The sequence below is a fragment of the Chamaea fasciata genome, unplaced genomic scaffold, assembly GCF_029207755.1.
Source record: "Chamaea fasciata isolate MVZ Bird 193981 ecotype frontalis unplaced genomic scaffold, bChaFas1.0.hap1 SCAF_21, whole genome shotgun sequence".
Lineage (NCBI taxonomy): Eukaryota > Metazoa > Chordata > Aves > Passeriformes > Sylviidae > Chamaea > Chamaea fasciata.
In genome coordinates, this window is record NW_027094106.1 from 5,308,512 (window position 1) to 5,329,283 (window position 20,772).

Genomic DNA, 20,772 nt, shown 5'->3' on the forward strand with positions numbered 1-20,772 from the left:
GGTTAGGTAAACCTGTGTAGAGTTAATGTAAAGGACTTTCGAAAGCCAGATTCAAAATCCCTAAAAACGGATATCCAAAAATTGAAGGCTGGTAGAAAACAAACCGTATTTCCCACCACAGAATGTGGCTCCCTCAGTTTGGAAGAACAGTCTAATATCCCCCTGCTGTGACTATAAAGCACCAGCAATTTAACTGAACGTGATTACATTCATTGAATATAACTGGAATCACCCTTCAAATAAATTTGCCTTTAGGTTATCAGACCTATTAGCTTAAAATTTTCAATCTTTTCCAAATTCAGGACACTTGAATTCCACATGGAACAAAGTAGTGAATTTATTAAGAATTCACCCACCATCCTCACACTTTGGCACACAACTTCCAATAAATAAACAAAAAAAGCACACAGCTAAAATCCTATTTTCTGACTACAGAATGGAAGGCACTTAACCCTCCCTGTTCCACCATTGCTGGGAATTCCAGAAGGACCAGGAGCTGGAGGTGGATGCAGAACCGATTTCAGCTTTGTTGAGTTTCCTTCCAACAGCCTCCTGACACATCTCCAACACAACCCAACTCTTTTACAGCTGGGCCTTGAAGCTTTCATCATTATCAGCTGAATGGGGGCAGAGAAAGGATTTACACCATCTGGAAATTACTCAGATGGACACTTCCCAAATTTCCCAGGCAAATTCCCTCCTTTTCCTCATACAGCTTATGATCCTCCAAAGCTGTTCCCAAACTATTCACTGCCTTGACAGTGGCACTAGATTCTCCTCATGGCTCTCACTTTTTCCATATTTCTCCATTTTTTTTCCCCCACACTCAGCCTTTTTCGGTGCTTTTCATTCCCTCACGCCTGAGAGAGAGGTTTGATCAGCTCATAATCCATGCACTTGGTGAGGCAATCTCGCGCCACACTAATGATGTGCTGCTTCTTGGGGTGATCCTCCTGCTTCCCGATGTACGTCAGGATCTCCAGGAGCTCTGACTCCACCAGCTTCTTCGCCAGCTCTTTGTCAGCGCTGATTAAGTTGAAAGCAATGACCAGTCCTCGGTGCTGGACCTCCATGTTGTCATGCAAGCAGAGCCTCTGCAGGATTTCAAGCCACTGGGTGGTCTGGAAGGGAGAGAGGGATCATTAGTACTCATCTGAAGAGTATGTCAACCAAGAACATGAGTTTTGCTTCCTTCAGCAGAAAGAAGAGCAATACTCATGTCACTTATGGTTATTTCATTTATTTAAACTAAGGAAACCTGACTCCAAACATTTGAACCCAATTTTTCTTATACTTAAGTCAGAATTTTTCACAGCATTGGGACAACATGGAATATGTTTCATATTCAGGCTGCTGCATAAACTCTGTGAAAAGAATCTGACCAGAGTCTTGACACAGCTGAGATGACCAGGACACTCCCCCACCCCAATCTTCTTGAGCTTCTCTTTTGGCTTGATTAATCATCTTTATCTTAACGAGCTCCAGTGTTCAATCATGTGTGCAACAAAATAGGGTTCAGGAGTTCTCAACCACAGCTCTACAGACACTCAGCCATGCAGGATGTGGGTTCTCAGGGAAGGGACATCCTTTGGGATCTCTAAAGCTCAGCAGGTTATTGATCAAGCTCTTCTCATTTCTGGGTGGAACAAGATTTGGATTTCAGGTTATTTATCAAAATGGACTAAAAGCATGCACACCCAGGTCCCAGCTTCTCTGGGTTCCTCAGGATTGAACAAGTAAATAGTATAATTCTTTGGAGAGACTTTTTCATGTCTGAGCTGGGACCCTTTGCAGGGTACATCCACACTGCCCACAGTCAGGGTTATGGTCTTACCACTTGAGTCATCTTTGAGCAGAGTTTCTTTTGTGCTGCCGTAAGCATGGCCAGGGCTCCTGCTGCTGCAACCTGAACCTTCTCATCATCCTCACCACACAGCAACACCACCAGCTTCAGCCGGTCATTGCCATCAGCCACAAACCGCTCTTGAACCTAAAAAAACCCCAGAGATACCCAGAGGTAACACAATTAGGCATGGCTCCTCACAGGGGCAGGTCGGACATGCCCAGGGGGTTAGTTACCTCCTTGTTGACCACCAAGTTGCACATGCACTCTGTGGCTGCCTGTCGAAGTTGGTCGTGGTTCTCAAACATGTAGTTTTCGATATCTGGCAGGGCTTTCTCTTTGACTATCTTCAACCTGTGTCAAAGAGCAGTAAAAACCCCACATTATAGGTCAAGAAATAACCAACTTATCAAATATTAAGTGCAGGGAAGGCCTTGAAACAAATCAGTGTCTGCAGCACTGGAGCTTATGGTGTGGTTCATTCCCCGTCTAATGCAGATGAGGTTTGTGTTTTTACTGTTTCTAGAGGAAAATGTGCCATTCTTCTTTTCCTATTTCATTAATCTTTTAGCTCTGAGACCTTTGTAGCTCTGCCAAAGGTAGCTCAAATTGACCAGTCTTCATAGTCCAACAAGTAACTCACATTCACTCCTGGGGAAGAAGGAAGACTAAAAAGCAGTAAAGCTCACCTAAGTTTATCACTTCTTCCTGAAAAGTTTGTAAGACCTAGCAGAGCCTCGTAGTTCTGGAGGCCATCTCTCTCTGTGTTCAGCAGGCTGACAAGGGGCCTCACCACCTCATACACCTGGAAGAAAAGGCCTGCATTAGCAATTTTCACTTGCTAAAGGAAGTATCAATGCTTCTGGTTCTATTATTATTATTTTCTAAGCTTACCCTCTCCCCTGGGAATGCAATGTCTGGATTGGAGATAGCAGCGATTTTTGCCAGAGCATGAGAAGCCTTTATCTTGCCAACATCCGTGCCTTCCACAGCCAGAGGTATCAGGGCCTGGAGACACACAGGAAAAAGCATCCAGTGTTCTGAGAGGATTTACAGGATTGCCTTAACAGACTAAAACAAATTTTAAAAATCCTATAGCCCTCTGTGATGTCTTGCTTTTGTTCTCAAACAGGCACCATGCCAGAGCTTGTAGCTCACACAGTCACTCCAAGAACATCACTTCTTTGGAGCCTTGCAGAGATGGGACTGCAGCGTCAGTATGGCTCTGAGGGGGACAACCTGTGCTCTTCTGTCACTGTCCCTCACTGGAGACACACCCCAGGCTCCCAGGCAAACATTAATAGCACAGCAGGAACTGTGAAGATAAAAGTCATCACCTTCCCACCACCTTGGGCGACAATGGTCCCGCGGTCCTTGGGGTCTTCACACAAGGCAAGAAACACCCTGCAGGGGCACAGAACACTCAGTGAAACAGCCACGCAGGACAGCAACAGCCCACATGGATCTGAGGCTTCACTCATGAAAACCTCATGGGCTGAGGTTTTGCAGGAGTGCCAGAGCCACCAGGTAAATTCCAGATGCTTAACCCCGTGCACACAGCACTCTATGAGGAAGCAACAAATGGCAGAGTAAGAAGTTTCCAGGTCTGTAAAATGAACTCTATTCCAGCCAGAACCAATACAGAGAACTCAAAAATGCATTCCAACAAGGCACCTTGAAGGCCAGAACATGGATTTTTATGACACTGCTGAACAAAAATTTTGGTTTTAAATCTTTGCTACACACGTTCCCCCACAGGCAGAATGCCCCACCCCAAGTGTTCATCCCCATGGCACAAGGGCTGCCCAGAACCCCCAGCTCCCAGTGAAGGCACCTGGCGATGAGCTCCTTGCTCTGGTCTGTCAAAATGGCACTGTCAGCCTTCACCATGCAGGCCAAGGCAGAGACAACCCCAGCCTTCAGCAACCGCTTCACACGCTTCACCACAAAATCCTTCTTGTCCTGAGGAGGAAACATTGGGAAAGGATTAGCCCTTAGCAGCTGCTGTTCTGCCATCCAGCCACCTAACAGCCCAGCCTGGTCAGAGAGCAAAGCAATTTCAGTCTGGAGACAGGAGACCTGAAGCCTGTGACAATGGATAGACCAAAGAAAGTCTTTCTGAACAGCATCTCCAGCTGAACACAGCCCACCTTTGGATGCTCCTCAGGCACGTGCTGCTTGGAGAACTTTGCCAGCTGCACCAGCTCTGGGACCAGCTCCTTGGTATCATAGCTGTTGGTACAGTTCACCAGTGCAGAAGCCACGGAATACAAGATTGTCTTGTCGCTTGCCTGCACAGGAAAATGAAAACTTGTGTGAGGGTGAGGAGGGCACAGCAGGGAAACAGGTCCCTTTGGACTGCCATGAAGGTGTTTTGTGCTAGTGGAAATGTTCTTAGCTTTATCCACAACTTTATAGCCCATGAAAGTTTTCATGGTCAAACAAGGTGCTGGACACCATCAGGTGCTGTCAACACCTTGTCAACACCTTACTGCCTTTGGTTTTCATGGAATTGCTGCTAGTGAAGGTAGGAGCAACCTCGCTCAGCCTAGGGAGAAGAGCAGGATGGCAGCAGCCCTGAGATGGCTTTGGGGCACCGGCAAAACTGAAGTTCTGCTGAACCAGAGGTGAGGGGTTGGGGTCACAGCTCCTTCTGATTGGGGCATGGGGCAAGGCTGGAGGGCTGGGAGAACTTGATGCTGCCAGAGGAATGAGGGAACAAGGAAAGGAGATAGACCTTGGCTAAATCAAACATAGCTTTCAGGGCTGGCTCATCTTCAACAAAGTCATCCTTCACATCTGCATCGAGGGTGAGGTACGAGAGCCCTTCCACAGCCCATTTCCTTGTGCGGGCATCAATGCTGGTGTTGCACAACCACCTGGAAGAGAGAAAAACACTCACATTTCTATCTTGGGAGCCATAACTAATTAATCTGGAAAAAGAGGGAGGAAAAACAGATATTGAGGCTGATTCAGGCCCAAATATGTCTTCAGGTTCTGCTGCAGCTCCTCAGACTGGGGACGCTTCCCCTTGAGACACGACCTTCCTCCCATGGCCCAACTTGTGGGATCTAAATGCTGCAGGGAATGACAGACCAGGACAGCTACTCAGCTCTGCTTTGCCTTTTCCATCCCACGAAACACGAGACGCCTTGGTTACTCCACCTGGCAAATTCCTCCCCCTTCAAAGGGGGCTTGTGCATATTCAAGGTAAGCATTAATTAGGCTGTGCCACTCTGGCAAAGAGGGAGGCACTGGGTCTGGTGTCTCCCATGGGCAGTGACAGAGCGAGAAGGCTCCTCTGGATATTGAGGCAGGAGGAACACATGGCTGCTTCAGGTACAGAGGAGCTCCATGTCCCAGTGCAATGGCTCTGGGGGCACTGTCAGCTGGCAGGCAGCACAGGAAATGGAGGCAACGTATGGGCAGGATCTCATGGGAGAGGAACATATTGTACTTTGCAGAGCTTGCAATAACTGAAGGAAGAAGTGAAGTCACTCACTTTCGGCACTGCTTGGCTAACTTCTCAGTGGAGCCCTCAGCAAACTGCCGCAGGCCGTAGTCTGTGCCTCCTGCTGAGCCCAGCTTGCAGAGACCCTGAGGAGGACAAAAAGGACATACCAGTGAGAAAGGCTCATTAATCCTCTGGTGTTGCTGCCCCAAAACAGCTTAAGCCCACCTCTCATTCCCAGAACCTCCCTCCTCTCCCAAGTCTGGGATTAAGATGCTGAGTGTGGCAGGCGATAGAGGCAGGGCTGCATCCTTACCACCAGAGCTCGGATTTTGATCTTCTCATTCTTGGTCTTCTTGTAGATCTCCTTCAGGAGCGTCACCCCGTTGGTGATGATGAAGGTGGCTCGGCTCAGCTTGGTGGAAGCGTGGATGAGGGCTTCCACAGCCACCAGCTGGTCAATCTCCCTCTCAGACCCACACAGGGCAACCATCATCTCCATCACTCCCTTCATGCCAAGCAGCTTGTTGCCCAAGTCAAAGGGCCCTTGCAGAACACCAGACACAATCTGGACAGCATGGAGTGTCTTATCCATGTCTTGTGGGTCGATTTTGCTCCTGTATGGGATAGAGGGAGTAGGGTATAGAACGGTAGTGGGGAGGGAATGTCCTCCCTCAGCTGTGCTGCTGAATCACATTGGGTATCTGGGAGTGCAAATTCCTGCAAAGCTGTGATCCAGCAGGATCTCAAGCAAGTCATAATCTCCCAGTTTTGAACACAAGTGGATTTCAAGTGCCTGATCTCACCCCCAAGAACCCCTGCTCCTGCTCTCTGGGGCAGCTCCCCCCGACTAACTTGATGTACTCCTCGCAGATCAGCCGGTAGTTGTCCCGCTCCGGGTCGCAGCGCAGGTCATCGTAGAGCTTATTTAGGAGGACAGAGGCAGTCAGCTGGGTGTTCTCTGTCAGTGGCAGGCAGTCAGGCATCTCAGGAATCTGGCCCACCACTTTCAGTATCTTTTTTAAGCCTAGAAATGATGGAGTGATAAGGCTGTCAGAGGGGAGAGGGTCTGTGCAAATAAACCATTTGTTACTTTCTTGCTGTGGAATAACCAGCTTGGAAGGTTTTCAATTATTTTGCAGCCTAATCACATAAGCCTTAAGCAAAAAAGACACTCAGATATTTACTGGGGAGGAGCTTCTGCTGGTGAGATTACAGGTTTGCAGCATCAGGCTTTTTTCCAGTTCTCAGTGAGATAAGCAGAGCTGCAGTAGGTCCCAGGCTGGATCTGTCATTTTTGTCAGGAGACATTAAACCTACTGACCTCCAAGGCTGGAGGGTCTGACTGAGGAAAACTCTGCCACTTTCAAGTGATTTTGGATGACTTAACTCTCCTTTTGCTGAATTATCATCAAATAACTTCCATCAAAATGGTAACATACACATGCATTGGAATTACTATAAAAACACACAGCACGCTTATTCCTCACCCTTGTCCAGTTTTAGAATTGATCAGTTTATGGGTCCACCAAGCTCAGCAGGCACTCATCTCATCCTGCCTAAACCAGACAATTTATCCAAGCCAAATCCTCCTAACATTAGCAAATACATTGGAGAAACTAACCAGAGATATTAGGCAGTCCTTTAGAAACTCCAAAATTCCTGTTCTTATACAAAGTTAATTTTCTCTTAGCATTGTTTCCTGCTAATAAGTCTAACTTTGTTCCAGGCTTGCATGCACCAAAAAAAGCCAGACAGGATTTATTTTATAGGAAGGACCAGTTCTACAGGCATTCAGGCGAGAACACACAGCTCCACTTCTCCCAAATCAGAAGAGGATGGAGGGCAAGGACTCACCATTGTCGATGACAAAGATGCTCCTGCTGTTGTCATGGTCTTTCAGGTCCTTCCTTGGTATGTTCTTGTTGAGGAGGTTGAGGGCTCGGTCTCGCCCTTGCCCAGACACTTTCTTACTGACCAGCATATCCAGCAAACGCATTGTGATCATCCTCAAATCCTTCTTAGTGTCTACACAGAAGCAAAACAGTAACAGCCAGTTACAAGAAGTTACCTCTGAAAGCAGATGAGCTCAGTCAAAACCATTCAAAGCCATTGTGTAGCTGGAACAGAAGTATTTAAGCTATTCATGAGGATAAGAGCTGTGTGCATGGTGGTCTCCTGTACAGCTGAAGGTCAAAGTCCCCACCTCAGCAAAGAACAAGGAATAAGGTGGAATCCCAGGAGCAGAGCCCTCCCTGCTGGGCCCACTCCTCCTGCAGGCAGAGGGAGAGAAGAGCAGGTGATGTGCTGTTACCTAGCACGAGAGCCTCCTCCTTGCCGTGGTGCTCCTCCTTGCCCTGGCCCAGCAGGCAGTCGGTGATGGTCTGCAGGAGGTTGCAGACAGCCAGGGAGATTTCTTCATTGTCCACCGACATCCACATGCAAATGCTGTCGATGCCCAGGTAATGGAGAATGGCAGTGGCCTGGCCCCAGGAAGGAGAGAGCAGGACAGTGTTAGCAAAGGCCTTTCCTTCCTGTGTCCTCTAGGCTCAGCTGGGACAAAGAAACGATTTTCCTCAGTGAATCCTGAATCAGTACAAGATTTTAATCTTCTCCCACTGCTCACAAACAACACAAACTATTTCAATCTCCCCCTCCCCAGGTGCAAAAGGGCCAAGCACCCTGTCCTTACCCGAGCCTTGTGTCCTGTGCACATTCCTGAAAGTGTCCTCACAGCTGCCAGGATCAGCTCAGGATTTTTGGTTTCTATCAGCTGCAGCAGCAAGTTGACCCCATTATTCTGGAAAATCCTCTCGGCACCTGCTTCCTCCCGCCCCAGGACTATGAGGTTGTTGGCAGCCTGGGTGGGAGGCAGAAGAACCAGGGGTCAGTGGCACAACCCAGCCTCCAGAACATCTCCATGCAGCTCTGGGAGATTCTGGTGGGAGCCATCTCCTGACAGATGCAGCAGATCAGCTCAGACCCCACCAGACAGTTTAACCAGCTGCATTTAGGGATCAGCTCTGCTCTGCCCAAGAAGAGTGGGTCACTGCTTGGAGGAAACATCTGGAGGGAGATGTCAGAGATGGACCTGAGCAGAAGTCCAGGCTGATCCCACCTTTGGTATTTTGGGTGGCTGGGCCACCTTCCCTTGGCACAGGGGTGATTATCCCTCTCTCTGAGTGCAGTTCACCTCCCAGCTCCTTCCCTCATCCTCCATCCAGGGGAGGTGGGCAAGGGAACGCAGGGTTCTGCTCCCTGGTGCAGCCTCTGACATCAAAGAGCCACTTTGCCAAGTCCAGGGCAGCTCTCACCCACCTTCTCTCGCTTTTCTTTGTCGCTGTTCTCATCCAGCAGGATCTCAAACATCTTCTGCACCCTCGAGTCCGTGGAAAACTGAATGCGCAGCTGTGCCGAGAGAGACAGTGCAAAGCATCAGGAGGAGAAAAGCAAGGAGCAACTTTCCTTTTTTGCTTCAAGAATACTCCCTCCCTTCAAACCATAGGTAATTTAAGCTGAATAACAGGAAATATAGTTTCTCAGCATTCAGCATCCATTACCCATCTCATGGCCACAGGCAGAGCCAGCCCCAAACTTTAATTTCTGAGACTTCACAGTATGTAGTTGTGCAAGGATTTCTTCACAGCACCCCTTTAAAGGTAACTGTAACAATGTGGCAACTGCCAGACCCAACCCAAAGCTGGTCCAGTCCCTTGCCAAGACCTTTCCAAGACACTCAGGACCAGGCCAGCCTCAGGAGGGAGCTGCCACACTTTTTAATTTAACCATTCAACAACCCAATCCTCATATTTACACACATCAAGTATGAACTTCCAATCAACGGAGCCTATTTATCCCCCTATATTGCCATGAGTTTCCAGTATGACCAACAATCCATCGATGTAACCCAGAGCAAGGATTTCCCACCCCTGGTCTGTGAATCCAGGACAGTTCCCCTGGCATTTACCTTCTCCTGGATGTTGGCTCCCAGTCTCCTCAGGGTCTCCTGGAAGTTTTTGTTGCGGGGTTCGAGGGTGGCACATTTCTGAGCATCTTTGAATGCTTGGTCCAGCTTCCCCAGTTTTTCCAGGGCTTGGCTGCGCCGGTACAAGGCTTTGATATCTGAAGCATTGATGTCAATAGCTGGGAAAGGAATCCAAAACACCAGGCATCACAAATGCTGCTTGGAAAGGGCCTGTGCAAACTGTGATTTGCTTTGTTGTTAGCATCAATCAGTGCCTGATTAGCACTGATTGCACCAGCACACCAAACTGGGACATCACTTGAACTTCCAGGAATTCCCCTGTGGCCTCAGCACTTGGGTGTTAGTGGACATCAAGGAATAAGGCCACAGTGTCCCAAAAGCAGGTGTGAGAGCAGGTTGAGCAGGTAAATCTAGCTCTCCTCATAACCCCCATCCTTACCTCTAGATGCATCCGAGGCTGCCTTGGCATATTCCTCCTGTTAAACCAGAAAGGAGAGGTTTGTTAGCCATGGAATAGCAGGGCATGTCCCCACTGCTGATGGACATTGGGACCTCTCTGTTCCCATTTCCCAGTGGGACATCCCAGTGAAGCTCCAGCACAAGCCCAGAACATTCCACTCCAGACCAGCTGGAAACACCCTATTCAATAAGTGGACAAACCACCCAGTCCACAGACAGTGAGTGCCCTTGGCTGCCCTCCTGTTCTTCTCCCCTTGAGCACTGCCCAGGTGAGGGGAGCTTTTCTCACCTTTTTGAGGAAACAGGCTGCCCTGTTCCTGTACAGCACTGCCTGCAGCGCCTTGTCCTTGTTGAGCTTTATGGCTTGAGTGTAGCTTTGAAGGGCTTTCTCATAGTCACTGGCCTGAAAATATTTATTGCCCTCCTCTTTCAGCTGGATGGGATCCTCCATCTGGAGAGCTTGAAAGAAAAACATCAATTTGTGTCTCATTTTCAACTGCCTGGGTCGCCTGCCTACTCCCCCCAAGCTGAGTTCCACCATGAGACTCACATATAATTAACACACATTAATAAAAGCAGCTTACCAGGCTGAAGAGTTTTGAAAATGAAGACCTAAATTGCTCTTCAAGGCTGTGGCTTCTCAGCAGCTTTTCCCACCAGTGTAGATCCTTAGGAGACAATTTTAAAAAAGGTAAAACAACAACAACAACAAAAAAAGAATTAAAGAAATCTGCCAGCACTACAGAGAGTCTGTGTGGCTCAGTAAAGAGCTCACTTCCCACTCCAAGTTTGGGCAGGACCTGGCAGCTCCTGCTGCCTGTCAGTGTCACCTGTCACCACAGCCTGTCTCCTCCCTGTCCCCTCATGCTTTATATGCCTGAGGAGGGCTGGGAGCCAGGGCCAGCTCGGGGGGGGGGCACCTGGCTGTAAGCAGGCAGCCCCCTCTGCAGCAAGAGGGAATCCTCTCCCACCTGCCAGGGCAAATCCCAGCTCCCCTCTGCCTGCAGAGCTACAAAGGGTGCAGGGAGCAGGAAGGGGGAGGTTCATGCCAGAAAAGCCCACGGCTGGGATGGCTGACCCCTATCACAGTGCTTAGACCCTTTTCCCTTTCTATTTAGGGAAGCATGAGACAGCTGAGCCTTGGGAACAAGTGGCCCCAGGCCAGCAGCTGCAGCAGTGCCCAGCACCTTCCAGAATTCCCTGGGATGGAAAGCTGACAACCAGCTCTGCCTCCTCCTCCTTGCAGGGCCTTTGGGAGCCCATCCCACTAGAATTCCCACCCCAGTCTGGTGCTGCCACCCGCCCCACATGCGATCATCCAGTGACACCCTGACCTGGGCGAACACACAGGTCTGGAGTGGAACATGCTGGAAGTGCTGTGATGAGTGCCTCAGTTTGAGTGACACCAGGAGACACTGAGCACTGAGCTCCAGGAGAACTGAGCCTTTCAACCCACTCTGCTCCCCAGCAGTCACAATCAAGAATTCTGCTTTTTGATTTATCTCCCCCCAAGCACAGGCCTTGGCTTTCCCAGTGTACTCACCAGCATCCCAGCTATAAAGCACAGCAGGGAACTGGCAGGATGGGGAAATGACTGAGGAGAGCATGGGCTGACCAAGACACTGCCAGGAGCAAAAATATCATTGTCTTTAATTGTGTGAGCTGTGTTGTGGCTTGTGGCTCTTATGCAGCAAGAATTAGCACAGAACTTCCCTGTCCAGGGCTCCTGTTTTATTCACCCAGCACCAGCAGCACTGCCTGGTCCCTGGTATCTGGGCAGGAGGCAATTCCAAATCCATTTGTAAATCCCTTCACAGCAAATCATCAACACCACAGCTGCAGGCAGCTTCATCAAGAGCAGCTCCCACATCTTTACCTGTTTGGGAGTAGGTCCAAGGCACAAGGACAACAGCTGTGGAAAGTGCAAGATGCCATCCCTGCCTCGGACAGACTCAGTACAGCAGCTTTTCCAGCCTTCATTTGGATTAACACACCAGAAACTCCTTCCAACGTGGACTTAGATACTGGGCAAGACTCAGGGGGCTGAAATATCAGTACTCGTGGGATATAGCACTGCCTTTTCACGTCAGCCAGAACAAACCTTCGTTGTCACAAGCGGCAGCACTGGAGGTAAACTGAGTTACAAAATCCAAGGGTGTTGGGTGCTGCTGCTGCTCAAGGCAGAGCTGAGAGATCAGCGCAGGGCAGGCTCAGCAGCGAGTGCCGAGAGCCCTCTTCAGGCCTCGGCTGGAAAGAAAAAGATAATAATAATAAATACCCTCCCAAAAACAGCTTTTCCAGGAGAAATTCAAGCCTCCGAGGCAGCCAGGGAGGGACACATGGGCAGCAAAGCCCTCCCAGCCCTTCGTGCACCTCCATCTCCCACCCGGCAGCCCTGGCTGGTGAGCCTGGACAAACGCAGCCCGGGAAGCGTCACGGATCCCGGGATAGTCTGGGTGGGAAGGAGGGACCTTAGCGCTCGGCGGATCCCGGCGGAGGGCTGGGGAAGGGAAACCCGAGCGAGTCGGGCAGACGGGCTGGAGCAGAGAGGCGGTCCCGGCCCTTCCGCCGGCGGCAGGAAGCAGGAAGGGAGCGGGCAGGGGCCGCGGGCAGCCCGGGGCGGTGGGTCCCCCTCGTGGGGCTCTGATGGAGCTGGCTCGGGATGGGGGGATCCCGGGGAGGGAGTCCCTCCGCCCGCTCTGATGCCCCCGTGTCCCCCCTTACTCCCCCGTGCAGGATTTTGGGCCGTTTTGTCCCAAAGAGGAATTAATTACCCACCGTAACCACCCATCCCAAACACAGCTTGGGTGGCTTCTCTCCCCGGCTTCAGGGGCAGGCGCCATCCATGGCTCAGTGTTGGACCTGGCAGTGCAGTGTTCAGGGTTGGAGTTGATGGTCTTGGATGTCTTTCCCAACCTTAATGATCCCGTAAATTCCACTCTCCCATCTCCTCTGCAGGTCTCTGCGCTTCTCCCTCCCTGTAGAGATGGTGGTCCTGCGGGCTGGGCTCTGCCCTGGTCTCACTGAAGACATGATCCAACTGCTCAGGGCCAATGGCATCAGGACGGGTAAGAGGGTGGCACTGCGGTTTAGGGTTGGGGAACATCATCCCCTGTGCGTTTGGTGGACCTGTATCATCCCACATCCTGGGAGGGTGGTGGAGGAATATCCTTCTGTGTCCTCCTTGCTGGATGTCTTCTGGGTCCTTCTGGGTGGATACAGTGAGTAAGGACTTTTCCAAAGGAGCGGGAGAGTGTAAGGACAAGGTAAAAGATCTCTGCAGAGGCTTATTGAGGATTGATCCAGTGTGGCTTTTTATGGTGTTTCAGGAGGGTTTGTGCAGTTTTCCTGCTGAAAAATGCCCAGCTTCCTGGAATGCTGCACCCTGGGCACCTCCTGCCCTTAGAGGGGAGGGAAAAGGTGCTGGGCAGCTCTTGAACAAAACAGGCAAAATTTTTACTAGTGTCTCTCCCTGCTCTGTTTTTCAAGAGATAATTTGTTCTGTGATGAGTGATGGGGTCATCTCAGAGGACAAACTCCTCCACTCACAGTGTTGACAGAAGGCACAGACACTTTGCTTGTTGGTGCAGATTTTGTCTAAGCTGGTTGTCTTTTGGTGTTTGTGGTCTGCCCATGTTTGGCTTCCAGCCTCTTGTCCCTCATGTTATTTGCAGTGGTGGACTTTGTGTCTTCAGACCTGGAGGATGTTGCCCAAAAGACTTCCCTGTCTTACAAGGTAGAAGGGACTACTCCTAACTCCTGGTACATTAACTGGGGAGCTCAGGGCTGTTTGGCTTATGGACTGGGATGGGCTTGTTCGGGGCGCCCTTCTGCAGCAGTTGTTGGCCATTGATCGGTCCCATTTCCGGACATCTCTCTGCCCCCAGGCGCTGGTGGCAGTCAGGCGTGTGCTCTTGGCCCAGTTCTCTGCCTTCCCTGCCAATGGAGCAGACCTCTACGAAGAGCTCAAGAGCTCCACTGCCATCCTGCCCACTGGCAGCCCAAGGTGGGTACCTCACCCATCCACCCCCCAGCTCTGCCTGGGGCTGGGTTTGCTGCACAAGGCTGTGGTTGCCAGCTTTGAATTTCAGTCTCCAAAGCGTTCCCATGCACTTGTGTGCATTTGGGAAGGGGATTTTAAGGACAAATATCTGGGGACTGATGCCTTCCAGTGCCCCTGCCATTCTGGCTCCAGGGGTGTTGATAATAATCCCACCTTGTGTCCATCCCATAGCCTGGACCAGCTGCTGGACTCGGGGCTGTACACGGGGGAAGTGACAGAGCTCATGGGAGCACCGGGCAGTGGGAAGACACAGGTGAGTGGGGTGGAGGACAGGGGACAGGACAGGTAGGGTGGAGATGGTGCCATCAGGCACGAGGGACATGTAGGGGCAGGCTGACACCCTGTCCCTGTTCCCCCAGGTGTGCCTGGGCATTGCAGCCAGTGTTTCCCTGGGCCTCAAGCAGCATGTCCTGTTCCTTGACTCCACGGGGGGTTTCACTGCATCCCGTCTCTACCAGATGCTACAAGCCCGGACAGAGGATGAGGAAGAGCGGGCAAGTTCCCCTGGAGTTGGTCCCTCTGCTTGCTCTAAAACTTTGCTCTTGCCTGCAGGAAACCCCAGAGGTGGTTTGTCTTTCCAGCTCTTTGTCCTCATGGGCTTTTTTGAGTCCAGACCCTTCCTTCCATGGCCCGGTGGGTGCCATGCTCAAAACAGACACTGCTCTTTGCTGTTTTCCTTGGGAGAAGGGAAGGACTTACTGGACTTGCAGCACTCTGCTCCCTGAGCTCAATCCATGTTGCTTTTCCCATCAGTTCAATAGGGGCAATGGTGTTAATGGGGTGGAGGCAAATGTGGAAGAATAAGGGTCCCTGTGATACCTTGGGAAGGCTGACCTGAAACAGAAACTGGACAGAGCTAGAGAATAAAGTAGATACTTATTGAAAGGCCTTTAGGGTACACCTTGGGCAGGACAGGGCCTGACCAGGGCTACACCCATGGTGGACCCAAAAATGGTCACAAAATGGCTGACCAGTCATGAGGTCTCACACTTTTATAAGTTTTGTTTATTGGGGTTTAATTGTCCAATTCCAGCTCCAGGCTGTGAGGTCTCATCCTTCTTGTTCCTCCCTTCAGCCCACCCTTGCTTGTGCTTTTGAGCCTGAAAGTTGTCCTTGGTCTCCAGCAGGAAAAGGATTTGTCTCCCTACTCTGTGCAGAGAGCTTACTAACACTTAATATGAGGCTCAGAACTGCACCCTTGGGCAGCACGGAATCTGGAAAACATGAAAGATAAAACTAAAAGCATCACCTGTCTCCATGGCATGGTGTGAGTGCAGAGAGCTGGAGCAGGAGGAGTAGGACAAGTCCTGGGGAGACTGAGGCTGTGTTTTGTGCTGCAGCTGGAGGCTCTGCAACGGATCCAGGTGGTCCGTGTGTTCAACATCTATGAGCTGCTGAGGGCCCTGCAGGAGCTGCGGGATCGCCTCTCCCAGCAGGTAGGAATGAGCCTCTGGGCCCCTCTCCCTTCCCCAGAGCTACAGGGAGGGCAGCTGGGCTTGTGTGCCTGAGCAGTGACTCCAGATTGCCTCATCCTGGGGACCCTGGAGCCTCTGTGCAGCTCACAGCCCCCAAACCTGCTGCGTTTGTTACTCCACCTTGCACGTGGTGCCTCCTTGCAGGTGGTGAGCTCCATGGGACCTCTCAAGATGGTGCTGCTGGACTCGGTGTCAGCTGTGATTTACCCTCTGCTGGGTGGCAGGCAGTCAGAGGGTGAGCTGGGTCACTGCCTGTGCCAGGAGGCTGCAGAGCTCTCTGCTCATCAGGGAGAGCCTCTTCCACCCATGTGTGCTGTGCTTGGAGTGGGGGCTGGGGCAGGACTGATTTGGGTGTGACTGCTCCCAGCTTTTCCTTTGGGACTGGGTAAAAGGGAAGTCTGCAGGGTTAGGAGCAAACACTCCCTCTGGCTGTGGCTGTGCACGCCCATAGCAGTGGTCTGAAACCCATCCAGGGGCTTTTTGGACTCTTTGCCCATAAATCAAAACTTCTCTTACAGTGTCAGAAATACACCATAGTTGCTGGCACAGTTTGTAGAGCTCTTTCTGCCAGAAAGGACCATGAATCAGAAATGAGGATACCAAGGAGGCCTCTCAAACATCTCCCAGAGGGTCGTGCACAGCTGGGTGGCAGCCAGTGCTATCACAGGAGGTCCCCTGGCAGCTGTGGGTTGTAGGAAGTGAAGCTGTGAGCTGGAGAGATTAGTCCTGTGCCTGCTAAATCAACCTGGCCAGCTTTGTCTGGAGCTCCTGGTGCTTTTGTAGGGTTTTTTGACCTTGGGCCTCCTAAGATAGGAAAGGATGGGAATGGTCCAGTGAAGGTGTTTGTGAACACGAGTGCTTGCACTGAATGCAGTGCTGATGCAAAGCCAGATGTCAGCTGCTTCCAGGATGCACTTTGGAGGCTGATCCCAGACAGCCAAATGCTTTATCCTGCTCCAGGTTTGGCCCTCATGATGCACCTCTCCAGGGAGCTGAAGACCCTGGCCAGGGAGTTCAGCCTTGCTGTTGTGGTGAGTGTTGCTGTGCTTTGTCCTCTGTGTGCTGGTGTGTGGTGAGGAGCTGTGGGGCGGCTCTGGAGCCTGTGGGAGAGGGGACCCCACTCTCAGCTAAGCAGGAGCCAGAGGCCTGTGCCTCCCAGTGCCCTGCTCCCTGACACCTCTGCAGCCTGCAGATGTCTTGTTCCAAGCATGGGGCAAGACCTGATGTGCTGCCTCCTGCTCTTGCTGTCCTCAGCCACTCACTGGATTGAGCAAGGCAGAGTTAAGTACAGGCAGATTGAAAGGCTGGTTGTGTTTGTTTTTGATATAACACCAATCATTTAAAGGGCTGGCCAGCTCCCTGGGTAACCTCCTGGTCACCTTGCAGGAACTGCAGGGCATTGCATCATCCCACAGGAGCTGGGAAAGGCTCTGCTGTAGCCTTCCCCAGCTCTTGGCCAAGCAATTGCATTTGCCAGTGCCCCAGACAGGTGGGTGGGACCACAATCAGTGTGTCTGAACAGGGAAGGCCACACCAGAGGATGGTGGTCTGCTGAGCCTGGCACTGGAAAGTGTCCTGATAGTCCTGTCCTTCATTCTGATAAAGTGACAAGGACAGCCTGTCTGGAAGGACACTTGGAGGGCCCAAGTTAAACTTTGTGGTTACTTTAGCACCAAGTGATGCAGCTTGCAGGTATCAGTGAACTCCCTGAGTACTGCTCTGGGGCAATTACCTGGGCTGTGTTCAGAGGGGATGGCAGAGGAGCTGAAGGAGGGCTCAGGACGGAGAAGGAAAAATCTCCCCAGAAGCAGCAGCCTGGCCAGAATTTCCTGGTGACCTCCAGTGTTTCACTACTGAGTGGCACTGCTTTTTCCCAGGCACTGATGAGTCTGTTTGTGCTGCAGGTGACCAACCAGGTGACAAGGGACAGCAGCAGTGGCCCACTGAAGCCAGCCCTGGGCCGCTCCTGGAGTTTTGTGCCCAGCACTCGGGTGCTGCTGGAGAGCAAAGAAGCCACCTGGGAGAAAGCCAGCACACAATGTGCTGCCACCCTGGCAAAGTCACCACGGCAGGTGAGGCTCCCTGGAGCCATCCTTTGGGAATGCAGGAGTGGCTGTGGGATTTAGCCCTGGCTCCTGGGGGAGTGGGGCAGCACTCAGCCTCGCTTGGTGAGCCCTGGCAGTGGGAGAGGAGCTCGTGCAGCCTGAGTGATTGCTGCAGAAGAGAAGAGCATCTGTTCCCAACAGCCTGGGCTGGTATTTATAGGCAGGATAAACAAGTGGCACCACTTCCAATATCCAGGTCACTGTGTTCTTGGTGTTGGTCTCACTTTCCTGATGGTGTGTGGGCAGTGAGGGTCCTGTGGAAATGGCTCTGACACCTTCAAAGGTGACTCCAGCTTGAGCCGTGCCTGTGCACAGGCAGCACTGCCTGAGCCTCCTGGCTGTGAGCCTGCTCTGCTGCTTGATCCAAACAAATTTGGGTAGGGTGGTGTGCTAGGCAGAGAAATGCATCCTGGATGTGCTAAATAATGGTGCGTCTGGGGATGTCTCAGAGCAAGATGTTCTTTCTTTGCTAAATTGCATTGTCTATTTGTATCTCTGCATTCAGCAGACCCAGTTAAAACAGGGGCACCAGCAGAAGGAAATCCTCCGGGGGATGTAACTGGGATTTTTGGCTCTGAAACGGGAGATGGAGTGCTGTGGAGTCCAACAGTGTGGGGATAAGCTTTGCTCTGTTCCTCCTTGCAGCCGACAGGGATCCAGGTGGAGCTGGACATTGGAAATGGTGATGTATTGGAACCCAGCCTGGTGACACCCACACAGGGACTCTGATGGGATGGAAAAGCAAATGTCACAAGGCTCAAGAGAGCTGCACAAAAGCAGGCAAGCACTGAAGGTTTTACAAACTGACTGAGAGTCCTGCAACCCTGGGAAGGACCAATGTGAAAAATCTCTTGTTCTTCTGCCCCATGGACAAACTGAGTGTGGGGTTCCCTGGAGACCTGTGTGCCCAGCAGATGCTGCCTGCAGTAGCTGGGCTGCAAGGGCAGCAGGACTGCCAGCTCCTGCCCTCTGCTGCAGGCTTGTCTTCACCCCCCAGAGCCAGCCCTGTCCTCAGGTGTTGTTTGGGATCAGCTTTGTGCCTTGTCCCTGCACAACCCCACAGCTCCCCGTGCTGGTTTTGTTCCCCCCGTGGCTCCCTGGCTCCTGGGGTTCTGATCATCCTTGGGCACACAGTGGGCTTGGTGCAGAAATAAAAGATAAAGAGCTGTTGCACGTTGCTGTTGCACGTAGTTGTTGAGAGCTGGAATTCAATTAATGACAGCTGCTCTGAGCTTAATTAAAATGTTGAGCAGGGCTGGGGTGGGACAGGCTGCTGATGAGCAGGGACATAATGAGAAGCTTGATCTTCCCTTCTCCTCAGAGTAACACCAGGCCCTGTGGGGACCTGCTGGTGTTTTTGGGGCACAGCTGGACTGTGCAGAGGCTTGCTGATAACTGATGGAGGTTCTGATCTGGATCAGCTGAGGCAGATGGGTCCTGGCTGGCACCAGCTGGCCCTGCTTGATGCTCAAGGACCTATTCAGTTGCATGTGGTGATGTTTAAAATTATCTTCGCGTGCTCCAGTGCTTTCCAGCTGCTCTTGGCAACCTCCTGAGGAGAGGGGAGGCTCAGCTGTGGAGTTTCCTCTTGATTCCAGATGTCTCAGATACCCTCAGTTTAAGAGAGCTCCTTGGCAGGTGAGCTGAGCCGTGGCTTGCACTTCAAGGTAGCTGATGGAGAATTTGGAAGCTGGGGCTAATTAGGGCATGATCATTAAACTAAAAACACAGCAGCACAGCTCTGGAGTCCTCTAAGGCTGTGCTTGGTGCATTAAACATATGATTTTTACTGAAGATTTTAAAAGTTGTGTATTTATTTGCATTTCTGGGCTCTCCAAGTTTAGGAGGCAAGGTTTGGCTCCAGGGATTGCAGCCTGGTTGGTTGGGGTGAGGAGGAGAAGGAGGATGGTTTTCCTGTCTGCTGGAGGCCTATGCTGACATGGCTGGAATTAACAAGCAGAAATTTACCTTATCAGCTAATTTCTTGTTAGTTAATTCCTTGCTAGCTCCACTCTTGGAGCTATGGGTAAATGGGTGGTACACACACATTTCAACTACTAATTTATGTCTTTGCCTGAGGTTCTCTAAGGGAATCAAATCTCTTGTGGGGGAGTGTGGGGCAGGAAGGAGCCAAATAGAAACCTCTGGGGTTATATTTGAACCAAGAGGGCTTTCCAGGTGGTTCCTTTCCCTAACCAGCGGGATGAGAAGAGGAACAATGTGCTTTGAACCCTTGTTAGAGTCAGCATGAGACCAACCATGTGTGCGTCTTCCCTGTGATCCCTGAGAAATGACAGAAGAAATTCCACCCTTGCACTCAGTCACCAGGGAGTCACGGGGTGGTGACTCCACAGGGACACTGCCAGTCTGTCAGGAAAGGTGATGGTGTGAAGTCTGGGCTCCTTCAAAGCTTTCCATCCCAGCTTTCATTGGCATAATCGTGACTGGGGGAGGATTTTCTCTCCTTGGCATTCAGCTAATTGCAGCTGTGGGAGTTTTTTCCCTTTTGGGAAACATCTGGGAAGCTTGGGGAGGGTGGTGTGATTTGGGGCCTGGCTGGGTTTCATGTGGCACTTCTTCTGCTCCCAGGTGTGCTTCAGGGTCACAGGAGAGTCCTGAATTTCTGGCTGTGTTGCTGCAGGGAAGTTGTCACTGGGTGGGTGCTGGCTATTGCACAGTGTGGGGACAGCAGGAGCGTTCAGGTCATGGGAATCTCTTACCGCATCTGGAAAAACTTGACTTCCTACTCAAGCTCATTTGCCCTAAATTTGCATAGTAAAATCAGGCTTAAAGGAGTTTGACCTAAATATACTCATTCAGCCTTTCCCCTCTGTGCTCAGACAGGCACTCCTGCAGCTCTGTATTGCAGAGCTTGGGATGTGCTTTTCCCCTGCCTCTTCCCTATGCCCAAAACAGCTGGAAAACCACTGGGGAGGCTTGGAGCAGGGCAGTGAGTCCCATCCCAGGGCAGGCAGGGCACTTCTCACTCCAAGCAGCAGGGATGCTTTTTGGCACTAAGGGCTTATTTGCCCTTGATACTTATAAAGTACACATAGAAATGTGTTTACACGCATTGTGTGCATATATGTGTGTGCATATATAGGGATGTATGTCCATGTCTCTGTCCACCTGGCCGTGTATCTCAGGGTGAGAGGACATGAGTCTCAAGCTGTGTTAGGGGTGTTCAGGTTGGATTTTAGGAGGAAGAAGGGGTGATTAAACATTGGAATGGGCTGCCCAGGGCAGTGATGGGGTCACCATCCGCGGGGTGTTCAAGGAAAGACCGGACGCGGCACTCAGTGCTCCGGTCTGGTCAATGAGATCTTTTCCATCCCGATTGATTCTGTGATCCCTCGGTGTATGTGATCTATCGGTGCAATACCGACAAGCC

At 51.2% G+C, this 20,772-nt stretch overlaps 2 protein-coding genes across 5 annotated transcripts; one reads left to right on the forward strand and one right to left on the reverse strand.

The window, feature by feature from the left end:
- Positions 1–312: 312 nt before the first annotated feature.
- Positions 313–10,564, reverse strand: UNC45B (unc-45 myosin chaperone B). Its single transcript, XM_066202028.1, has 21 exons — positions 10,514–10,564; positions 10,323–10,406; positions 10,028–10,197; positions 9,719–9,755; positions 9,262–9,437; positions 8,613–8,702; positions 7,987–8,154; positions 7,609–7,777; positions 7,152–7,322; positions 6,150–6,321; positions 5,611–5,911; positions 5,346–5,440; positions 4,581–4,722; positions 3,994–4,134; positions 3,678–3,805; positions 3,181–3,247; positions 2,738–2,851; positions 2,533–2,648; positions 2,080–2,197; positions 1,835–1,990; positions 313–1,121 (listed from the first exon to the last, which is right to left on the reverse strand). Exons 3-21 carry the CDS (start codon positions 10,187–10,189, stop codon positions 855–857), a joined length of 2,790 nt encoding a protein of 929 aa, XP_066058125.1. The 5' UTR covers positions 10,190–10,197; positions 10,323–10,406; positions 10,514–10,564; the 3' UTR covers positions 313–854.
- A 1,288-nt stretch (positions 10,565–11,852) lies between these two features.
- RAD51D (RAD51 paralog D) lies at positions 11,853–19,175 on the forward strand. 4 transcript variants are annotated; one of them, XM_066202015.1, is made up of 11 exons: positions 11,853–11,868; positions 12,697–12,806; positions 13,413–13,474; positions 13,626–13,744; positions 13,973–14,054; positions 14,161–14,295; positions 15,142–15,237; positions 15,421–15,511; positions 16,237–16,307; positions 17,181–17,348; positions 18,027–19,175. In XM_066202015.1, exons 2-11 carry the CDS (start codon positions 12,725–12,727, stop codon positions 18,108–18,110), a joined length of 990 nt encoding a protein of 329 aa, XP_066058112.1. In that variant the 5' UTR covers positions 11,853–11,868; positions 12,697–12,724; the 3' UTR covers positions 18,111–19,175. The 4 variants fall into 4 exon arrangements, with proteins under 4 accessions (XP_066058112.1, XP_066058111.1, XP_066058114.1 ...); XM_066202014.1 differs by lacking the exon at positions 11,853–11,868 and adding an exon at positions 12,309–12,360; XM_066202017.1 differs by lacking the exons at positions 11,853–11,868; positions 14,161–14,295 and having other exon boundaries at positions 12,518–12,806.
- The last annotated feature ends 1,597 nt before the right edge of the window (positions 19,176–20,772 follow it).

Excerpts from the sequence above, each read along its gene's own strand:
- RAD51D (XM_066202015.1), top strand. The coding sequence starts at position 12,725 with ATGGTGGTCCTGCGGGCTGGGCTCTGCCCTGGTCTCACTGAAGACATG. Across the intron at positions 13,475-13,625 it reads AGACTTCCCTGTCTTACAAG|GCGCTGGTGGCAGTCAGGCG; the intron begins GTAGAAGGGACT and ends CTCTGCCCCCAG. Across the intron at positions 13,745-13,972 it reads CTGCCCACTGGCAGCCCAAG|CCTGGACCAGCTGCTGGACT; the intron begins GTGGGTACCTCA and ends TCCATCCCATAG.
- UNC45B (XM_066202028.1), bottom strand. The coding sequence starts at position 10,189 with ATGGAGGATCCCATCCAGCTGAAAGAGGAGGGCAATAAATATTTTCAG. Across the intron at positions 7,778-7,986 it reads GCACAGGACACAAGGCTCGG|GCCACTGCCATTCTCCATTA; the intron begins GTAAGGACAGGG and ends TCCTGGGGCCAG. Across the intron at positions 3,806-3,993 it reads TGCCTGAGGAGCATCCAAAG|GACAAGAAGGATTTTGTGGT; the intron begins GTGGGCTGTGTT and ends TTTCCTCCTCAG.